Source organism: Hyla sarda, chromosome 9 (genome assembly GCF_029499605.1).
Source record: "Hyla sarda isolate aHylSar1 chromosome 9, aHylSar1.hap1, whole genome shotgun sequence".
In the NCBI taxonomy this organism is placed as follows: Eukaryota; Metazoa; Chordata; class Amphibia; order Anura; family Hylidae; genus Hyla; species Hyla sarda.
The window spans coordinates 134,070,348-134,080,722 of NC_079197.1; the positions used below are offsets into that span (position 1 = coordinate 134,070,348).

The following is a 10,375-nucleotide window of genomic DNA, read 5'->3' on the forward strand; positions in this document are numbered from 1 at the left end:
ATCACAAGTGGCATGGCTGTGACATCGCGACCCCCGCCGCTAGCACCCAGCGTTCTAAATGAACACTGGGTGCTGCACAGAGATCGTGGGGGGGTCCCAGCAGCGGGACCCCCACAATCAGACATCTTATCCCCTATCTTTTGGATAGGGGATAAGATGTTTAAGGAGTACCCCTTTAACATTGTATTCTGTCTTACAGTGTATTATGCCTGTCAGTTTTATACCGGCAGACAGCCTATCAGGTCCTGTATGACATACATGGTAGACCTCAAGGTCTTTATTAACACCCAGTTGCCATGGAAACTTGCTGGCACCCCCAATTGCATTACAGGATGATGGGATGTCAGAGAGAGCAGATGGTTAGTTAGGCTAGGTTAAGACTACAGAATTTCCGCCTGCAATTCCGCTTTGAAATTGCAGGCGGAAATTCCGCTTGCTAAAATGCATAGTGTAGTGAATGGGTTTCCGTTCACAAATTCACACATCGGAATTTGTGAAGCGGAATTTGTGAACGGAAAATCCGCTTGGAAATTTCCGCCTGAAGAATGGCGTTGCTCTTTCCTCAGGCGGAAATCCGCACGGAACACATTGCAGTATATTGGAGACTGCAGGGTCCGCGCGGTCCTAGCGCCGACTGATTCAGTCCGCGCTGGCCGCACTCGGAATCTCCGGGTGGAAATTTTCTGCCCGGAGATTCCGTAGTCTGAGCCTAGCCTTACTGTCATTTAGAAAAACTCTTGACATCACCCAGACAGGTTGGGGTCTCAGTACTGGGAGGTCATTAGACATAGCCTAGTGTGGCAGCTCACTGTACTCCCTGGCTTATTGCAGACAGGCTCCATTATAACAAGGACTAATGATTGAGCTGGGGAGAAGTCATTGCGGGAGCCCGTCTCCTGCATTGAGCACCGTGCCAGGGAGTGAAGTGCGGTTACTCCATGCTTCACCCGGCTATATCTAAAATATTGGAGAAGGTCTCAGCACTGAGACCTCAGCTAATTGAAAAGTGTGACATGTCTGTGCGTCAAAAGTTTAATTTAATGACAGTAACGCTTTAAAGAAATCCACAGTACATGACAAGTTGGGGCTACTTGACTACCAGGGTTGAGGAACAACGCTTCAGTCTATGATTTGGTCATTTTTGCCTCTTGACAATTTGTGTGTATTGTCCCCTTACAGCCCATTCCTTACCATGCAAGCATACCCGGAGGAGTGACACCTAAGAAAACCTTTGTGATTAGAGGGTTCCTGCCAATGGGAAGCCAACAGTAAGGAATAGTCGTACTGTTACCTGACTCGTATTAGTCTATTACTTGCCAACACGCTAAACAATATTGAGCAACTACTAATATTTTTCTATTAATCATCTATATTATTCCTAGAGCCAACTTCCTATCCACAGGAAAGGGGATAAGTGTCTGATCGTGGGGGGTCCGACCGCTGGGACCCCCCAGGGATCTCCTGCCCGGCACCCTGTCTCTCTTAGTTCAAGGTGCAATCTCTGCTCCGTGCACGGATTACTGTCGACCACACAAAGCGGTGGACAACACGCCTCTCATTGTAGCTGAATGGGAGAGCCGGAGATACAGCATTCGTGCACAAAGAGAGACGGGGTGGCAACAGGTAAATGTGGGGAGTCCCAGATCCCCCGCGATCAGATACTTATTCCCTATCCTGTGGAGTACCCCTTTAATAACAGTAAGGTGTTTTGTACCGGAGATAACAGTGGGTTTGTAAACCTCTACATCTTCTTTTTCTGTCAGAAATTCAGTGCTGATTAATTTGTCAATTTATTTTTATAATTGACAGAGTTGCATTTTTCCTGATACAGAGGTACGAATCGTCTGCATAGGACCACCATTATTGATAATGCTAAATGTTATACCAATACATTCAGAGAGGGACGTTTTTAAAAACGGACACATTTCAGGAGCCATAGCACCAAAATCTGTCTCCATACACCACTAAACCTCTTTAGTAATAATAGGTACTAGTGGTTTGTTTTTCTGTTGCCAAAGATTTTGCTCACATCAGAAAACTGCACTAAGTATATGTCAGAATATCGGCAAAAGGGTATTCTTATGTATAGCACTGCACACCATTAAAAACCGGATCATGTGAACACCCTGACAAACATGCACCCTCCAGTACAATGACACGTCATCATTAACCAGCTGCATTATCTCTTTATATATTTATTTTGAATTCCTTTTATAGCACTAACATATTCCACAGCCCTGTACAGAGATTGTCAGAATCATTGTCACATCAGTCCCTGCTTACAATTTAATTCTGCTATCTCAGACCTAAGGGCAAGATTAAAGGGGTACTCCGGCGCTAAGACATCTTAACCCCTATCCAAAGGATAGGGGATAAGATACCTGATCGCAGGGGTCCTGCCGCTGGGGACCCCCATGATCTTTCACGCAGCACCCTGTTACCATCAGCCTCCGGAGCATGTCTGTTCCGGGTCTGATGACTGCCGATCACGGGGCCGGAGTATTGTGATGTCATGGCTCCACCCCTGTGTGATGTCATGCTCCGCCCTCTCAATGCAAGCCTATGGGAGAGGGCGTGGCAGCTATCACGCCCCCTCCCATAGGCTTGCATTGAGGGGGCAGAGCGTAATGTCACACGGGGGTGGAGCCATGACATCACAATACTCCGGCCCTGTGATCGGCAGTCATCAGACCTGGAGTGAACATCCTCCGGAGGCTGATGGTAACGGGGTGCTGCGTGAAAGATCATGGGGCTCCCCAGCGGCGGGACCCCTGCGATCAGGCATCTTATCCCCTACCCTTTGGATAGGGGTTAAGATGTCTTAGCGCCAGAGTACCCCCTTTAAGGATGGTGGAGGTCCCTGGGAAAATAAGACCCCTATGTAAATTCAGACCTTGACCAGGCCCCTATATTAACTCTCACCTTCCCAGGCCTTAGACCAGACCCACTGGTCAGCGTAATATCAAGACACCTGACCCAGTTTTGGTGGAGACCCCTAAATAAATGCAGTCCCCAGTCAATACTCTTAAATTAAGACCCCAGATTAGACCCTTAAATTTAGACCTAATATATATATATATACACACACATATACACACACCCACCCTGTCTCGTATAATCTTAGGACCCACTGCAGCCGTGCCACATCTCGCCTTAGCTTGGCTCTAGGTCAGCTCCTGAGGATAATCTGTTGTTCTGATATCAAGACACTTGAACCAGTTTTGGAGGAGACCCCTTCTTCTCCCTTGGTATTGGAGGGCATGTGCTCTAGATGCCTTAACTAAAATCTGGCCCTGTCAAACTCACTAAGGCCAGTTTTTTATGCCGCCCAAAGGTCCTTATCACTAAGCTGTTCTCCTGCCCTCTTGATCATAATACATTGCTCTCATCTCCAGTATTATAACCCATAACTCTATAAATCTTGTGTCATAATCCTGTACTTCTTCTCTGTTTCAGGTTCCATATAAATTTTAAAACAGTAACTGGTGAAATAGCGTTTCACTTCAATGTCCGTCTTTATGAGTTTACAGTAGTAAGGAACAGCTTTCTTGGTGGCTCCTGGGGCCCAGAGGAGAGACAAATGGTAGACAACCCCTTTATGGCTGGGCAGTCTTTTGATGTGAGTAGAGACTATAGTAGATGGTGGGTTCACACAATGGAGAGAAAGATGGTGGCTGTTTTGGGATGTTTATCTGCTCATAGTGAATACCAGTGAATAATAGTGCAATGGACTTTCCCTACAGATCTCCATCCGCTGCGGCAATGGTCGATACAAGGTTTTTGTGAATGGACAACCCTTCTGTGAATATTTTCACCGCTTCCAAGCACTCCATATGATTGACTCCCTGGAGATCGGTGGGAATGTGTCGCTGTCACTTGTACAGTTTTAAGGAACATCTGAATGTGCTTTAAGGTGGACAGCAAGATGGATGAAGTCTGGTCTTTCTAGTAGATGAACCATATTTTAAAGGGACAGATCAGGTCAAAGATTCTCAAACTCTGCTTTTTGGATTAGTAATAATAAAATACTATTATTTTACAAAAAAAAAAAAAGTTTATCATTGACCAAAATCCATTGTGCGCAATGGATCCAGATACATTCAGTGGAGCAGCAATGTTTGGCATGGTACGTGAGAATTAGAGATGAGCGAACTTACAGTAAATTCGATTCGTCACGAACTTCTCGGCTCGGCAGTTGATGACTTTTCCTGCATAAATTAGTTCAGCTTTCCGGTGCTCCGGTGGGCTGGAAAAGGTGGATACAGTCCTAGGAGACTCTTTCCTAGGACTGTATCCACCTTTTTCCAGCCCACCAGAGCACCTGAAGGCTGAACTAATTTACGCAGGATAAGTCATCAACTGCCGAGCCGAGAAGTTCGTGACAAATCGAATTTACTGTAAATTCGCTCATCTCTAGTGAGAATACTCAGTTTGACACAGCTCCTTAGGGACAAATTAAAACATGGACTAAAGGGCATTTGCCCTAAGGTCTCTCCCGCCTGCACCACTATGGTCACTTATGACTGTCAATGTATGCAGTGGCCACCATCACTGGCCATCACAAAGGGTTCCCCATTAATATAGCAGAGGCAGTAATTATGGGGTTACTATACAAACAACTGCTTAGACCTAGACTTAAAATATACGCTCCTAAACATGGACATTTTCCAGAATAATGTTCCAAAATCCTTCTTTCAAACAAGTGGTATTCAGTGAGTCACATATAAACAGATAAAGCACATCATCTAAGCCGGATATGACATCACACCATCATTAACATAAAACATACATATAAAAAAAAAACTTCATTAAAATATCCTCTAGTACCATCTTAACTGTTTTTTTAAGTCCTTGGGGAGATAGGGGGGGTATTTATCAATTTTACCTGTTGACCGTTTCTTTTTACCCTTTTTTTTTCACTTTGGTTTTCGTGGACCTGCACCAAATTTATCATTTGGTGCAAGTTGTTAGTAATTTTGGCTCAAATGTTGAAATCAGCCGTTCACAGCGCCTTTTACACAGAACTTACCCCCACAGAGGACGCGTATTTTACCCCTTGTGCAGCCATTTCGGAGTCCCTCCTGCAGTATATCAGCAAGCGACATGAGTTATTTTCTTTTGTGGGGTTTATAGTCACCATGTGAAATGGATTTTATTTTCAACTTGGGTATTTTTTTTTTTTTTTTTACTTTAGTGCAGTGGTCTCCAACCTGCGGACCTCCAGATGCTGCAAAACTACAACGCCTAGCATGCCCGGACAGCCGTTGGCTGTCCGGGCATGCTGGGAGTTGTAGTTTTGCAACATCTGGAGGTCCGCAGGTTGGAGACCACTGCTCTAGTGCTTACCTGAACCTGTGCGGCCATGTCCAATGTTGGCTCAACAAAGGGTGAAGGTTCCTCAGAGACAACTATGTCGCAGGATAGTATTGAGCAGCCCTGGAGGCGTCGCTGCTTTCACAAAAAAATATAGTTTTCTGTATTTTGACGCCTTTACATTTTCTGACATTGCTAAGTGTGTTTTCCATGTGCAAAATTTCTTGGCGGGGATTTGTGCCAAAATTGCGCCAAAGATCGATTGGCGCAAATGATGAATTACTGACTAAAGTTAAAATCACACACAGGACCGTGGGATTTTGAGAAAGTTGTAAAAATGACAGTGGAGAAGATGCGCCATACTTTGGCGCAAAAAGACACTGCGCCAAAGTATTGCGCCAAAGTTACATGAAAAAAACACATAAATCCTTTTGATAAATACCCCCCATGGTGTCCTCAGGTTAATACGTCTTTGTGGTTTCGATAAGGCTGGGTTCACACTCCGTTTCACTGTTTCCCTTAGAATACATAACATTTTGCTGTGTAAGTCGATGGGAAACAGATTCTGCTGCCTGGCATACAGAATATCAGTTTTTAGCACCGTATATATATATTTTTCCTTTTAGAAGTTTATTAAACATTTATGTTAAAAGGAAACAGAAAAAGCAGTGCAAACCCACCCTAATGCTAAGTTTTATCCACTGGGGTCTCTATCATGCACTAAGAAGAAATGCTCAGACATCCTTGGCAAAGGAATGGTGGAGTCGTTGCCCATAGCAAGAAATCTGATTTGTTGGTATAGGAAACGGCTCCACCTCTGTACAAGTTCTGATAAATCTCCCGCTATGTTTTAAAGGGGTACTCCACTGCCCTAGCGTTCGGAACATTTTGTTCCGAACGCTGGGTGAGGGCTGCGGGGGTCGTGTTGTGTCACACCTCACCCCCCTCAATGCAAGTCTATGGGAGGGGACGTGGCATCCGCCACGCCCCCTCCCATAGACTTGCATTGAGGGGGTGTGGTGTGACATCACGACCCCCGCAGCCCTCACCCAGCACTCGGAACAAAATGTTACGAACATTAGGGGAGTGGAGTACCCCTTTAAAAAATGCATTTCCCCTCAATGCAATGCACTCCCTCAATGCAAGTCTATGGGAGGGGGCGTGGCGGATGCCACGCCCCCTCCCATAGACTTGCATTGAGGGGGTGTGGTGTGACATCACGACCCCCGCAGCCCTCACCCAGCACTCGGAACAAAATGTTACGAACATTAGGGGAGTGGAGTACCCCTTTAAAAAATGCATTTCCCCTCAATGCAATGCACTCCCTCAATGCAAGTCTATGGGAGGGGGCGTGGCGGATGCCACGCCCCCTCCCATAGACTTGCATTGAGGGGGTGTGGTGTGACATCACGACCCCCGCAGCCTTCACCCAGCGCTCGGAACAAAATGTTACGAACATTAGGGGAGTGGAGTACCCCTTTAAAAAATGCATTTCCCCTCAATGCAATGCACTCCCTCAATGCAAGTCTATGGGAGGGGGCGTGGCGGATGCCACGCCCCCTCCCATAGACTTGCATTGAGGGGGTGTGGTGTAACATCACGACCCCCGCAGCCCTCACTCAATGCATTTAGAAACCTGCATCGTACCCAATACACAATTATGGACATTTATCAACAGGTTTAGTCAGGTTTTCTATTATTGTCGCAAAATTGTCGCAACTGCGACTATGCGATTTTTCGTGCAACATTTTGACTGGAAAGCGAGAAAAGCAAGTTTTCCAAAAATTAACTACGTAGTAATTATTTTAAAATGGACTACGGGTAGTCAGGTATTTATTAACCGCGACAGTCGCAACTGCGCAAAAAAAAGTCGCAACAGGGTTAAAAATTGACTAAATTTACTCCAGCTCAAACATGGAGCAGAAAAAGCTACTACCAAAGTAAAAAAGGAAAAATTGCTTACGTGAAAGAAAATTATCAACAGGCTGAAAGCAGTTCATAAATACGTCACAAAAACAAAAGTAAGGAAAAAATTACAAAAAAAAGATACATAAGCAAACATTGATAAATGTCCCTCTATATGACTGCCGACACGGCCAACCTCCATATCTCCGTCTTCTCATTCCAGTTTCTCCTATTACAGATCCCAGTATAATTCTCACCGAAACGCAGCGTTCATCAGGCACTTTATTTTCCAAAAGCTCAGAGCCCCTTGATCGTGTTCCAGCGCACCATGTACAATCTACAGCCCCCACATTCCCCCAGGCAGAGCAAGGCCATCACTTATTATGTGTCTCCTATAAGGGAACAACCCCTCTAGGTCTAATACACAAAATAATAAAAGGTTGCGATAAAGGGCAAAGAGCGGGAAGAAGGATCCTGTCACAACTTGAAAACAAGAATGAAAGAACAATCCAGTAAAACATAAGGAAATAAAAATATATATTTTATTATAAAAGAGGTACCGTATATCATTTTGCCTTACAGCCTCAATGGACAACTACAAGTTGTTTCTAGACCTTAATTTCAGTATTAGGCCATGTTGAGATGGCGGAATTTCCATGCAATTCCATTCAGCTACCTTTAAAGGGGTACTCCCGTGGAAAACTTTTTTATTTTAATCAACTGGTGCCAGAAAGCTAAACAGATTTGTAAATCACTTCTATTAAAAAAATCTTAATCCTTCCAGTACTTTATAGGGGTTGTATACTACAGAGGAAATGCTTTTCTTTTTGGATTTCTATGATGTCACGACCACAATGCTCTCTGCTGACCTCTGCTGTCCATTTTTGGAACAGGAGAAAATCCCCATAGCAAACCTATGCTGCTCTGGACAGTTCCTAAAATGGACAGCAGAGGTCAGCAGAGAGCAATGTGGTTGTGACATCAGAGAAATCCAAAAAGATAAACATTTCCTCTGTAGTATACAGCCCATAAAATGTATTTGAAGGATTAAGATTTTTTAACAGAAGTGATTTACAAATCTGTTTAACTTTCTGGCACCAGGTGATTTAAAAAAAATCCACGGGAGTACCCCTGGAAAGTTTGCCGAAATTCCGCCATCTGAACAGAATCTTAATGTAATACATGACACTGGGGCAGGTGGGGCCTTTTCTACTCTCTTGTTCTACCCCTCACAACTGCCAAAAATGTGCCTGTTCTTTTTATGCAATATAAATTTGGGGGAGACCCCACTGTACTGTTCCCCAGTTAGTGAACATGTTCAGGGCCGGACTGGGGATGAAAACCAGCCCTGGAAATATCTACATACCAGCCCCACTGCATTGCGTCAGCCAATGGCAGCCATGTCCAGATTTACCCCTTTACAGTACACAGTGGAGGGAATTTACACAGGTATTTTGTGTATATTTGTCGCAATAATGTCGCATGTGCGAATTTTTGTGCAACTTTTAGTGGTAGGCCGGCCTGCACTATTTCTCTCTGAACAGATGTTTTACATGAGCTTTTTACTTTGCAGTGGTCAGTGATTCGCGATGTGCGACTTATCTTAAAAAAAAAGTTGCAGATTTGTCGCACAGCCTTCAATTACACAAAAAACCCTACACCAGAACAGACCTGGCTTACAAAAGTGGCACACAAAAGTTGCGCGGGTGTTCTGGGGTGAAATTTCACAAAAATGTATACTAGCCCCATATTTATCACAGGCCCTACACCATTTATTACATTTGGTGCATGTACATGTGGTGGACCACCGGTGTATGGCGGGTCCATGGGTGTAGCAGTGTGAGTGATGGGATCAGATGATATTAACCCCTATGTGTTCGTGACGCCAGTGTGGTTTTCGGGTTCCGGAACACCACATGACCGGATTCTCCGCTATCCCAGTTTCTAGAAATGAAATGAGAGTCCACAACCAGTTATGGTTAAACGGAGGCTTTACTGAGTAGAAGACAGGTGTAATTATCTTCACAGCTAAGGACAGATTTCCCAGAGAGGTGGCCAGGACCAAGAGGACCTCGCAGTTTGCTGGACATATATACTTGTTATAAACTGGACATGAAATTTGACTTAACTTGACTATATGCAGGACTCTACTAGTTTCAGTGACAGCAGACATAGACTTGAGACTTACTGGAATGACTGTAGCTTTTGAGGTCTTCCAGATGCTGATCACTTGCACTGAGATCTCTGGCGGTTGCTGCAAAAACTTGAGATGGAAGAGAGTTGGAATATAGTGGGGGGGGGGGGGGGTAAGACTAAAGCCCATTGGTCAAGCTGCAGGTCATAGGTTAAGCTGTTGCTCTCTGGGAGAACATGTGACAACAAATCATGTGACTGCATAACATAACATGTGACAGCTTACACAGATCCTTGAGATCTCCCACTGGTCCTTTATACTACCTATACATAGGGATCCTGTCTAGGCATTAAAGTGATACACACACCTTTATAAAACCAACAGGGGGAGACCTTGCAGGAGACTCCCCAGTCACTGAGGGACTCAACCTGATAGGGCCTAAGGGTAGTGCAGGACCATGTCCTGTACTGGGATATCACATACACTCCAATTACCCCAACAAAACCTGTGTATACAATCAGTGCACCTACACTGACCTTGATAAATATCCCCTATATATATATATACCAATTTTAGCTCTTAGCTCCACCACTCTGCGGCTGCTGCACACAAGGTCCTAACACTAATGTGGTGGTTCAGTACGGGATGGTGTTACCCCGTACATTCCCTGTCCTGACAGGCAGTGTCCCTCCGTGTCCCAAGGGCCCCCTGCAGTGTTTCCCCCATGGTAAATATGTTATGCATTATGCTGTGTGTTATACCTAATAAATACTTGATAAATTGTACCATGTGATTGTTACCCAGGAGGTACCAGTGACCAGCTGACCCCAAGAGTGACCTATGGGCTCCCTGCTAGTCTCCCCCATATAAGCCCTGGGCGGAGCTTCTCTCTCTCTTGCTTCCTGCTGAGGTCCAGTGCAGTCATGCCTTGTGTGTGTCCAGAGTAGTGGAGTCCTGCAGCCACAAGTCAAGTGCAAGTAAGATAAAGTCACCGTCCTTTCAATCACAAGTCAGTCAAGTAAA

The 10,375-nt window shown here is 44.9% G+C and overlaps 1 protein-coding gene across 8 annotated transcripts in view; it reads left to right on the top strand.

Moving 5' to 3' along the window:
* The window catches only part of LOC130291287 (galectin-4-like), a 35,253-nt gene extending 27,522 nt beyond the window's left edge, over window positions 1-7,731 (top strand). For 7 of the 8 annotated variants that reach the window (XM_056539887.1, XM_056539886.1, XM_056539882.1 and 4 more), the window contains 3 exons: window positions 1,180-1,268; window positions 3,457-3,619; window positions 3,744-4,009. In XM_056539887.1, coding sequence (XP_056395862.1) covers window positions 1,180-1,268; window positions 3,457-3,619; window positions 3,744-3,890 — 399 coding nt within the window. In that variant the 3' untranslated portion in view covers window positions 3,891-4,009. Of the gene's footprint in view, window positions 1-1,179; window positions 1,269-3,456; window positions 3,620-3,743; window positions 4,010-7,456 lie in introns of those variants that run through there. The other variant, XR_008847861.1, reaches the window with a different exon arrangement.
* Window positions 7,732-10,375: the final 2,644 nt, after the last annotated feature.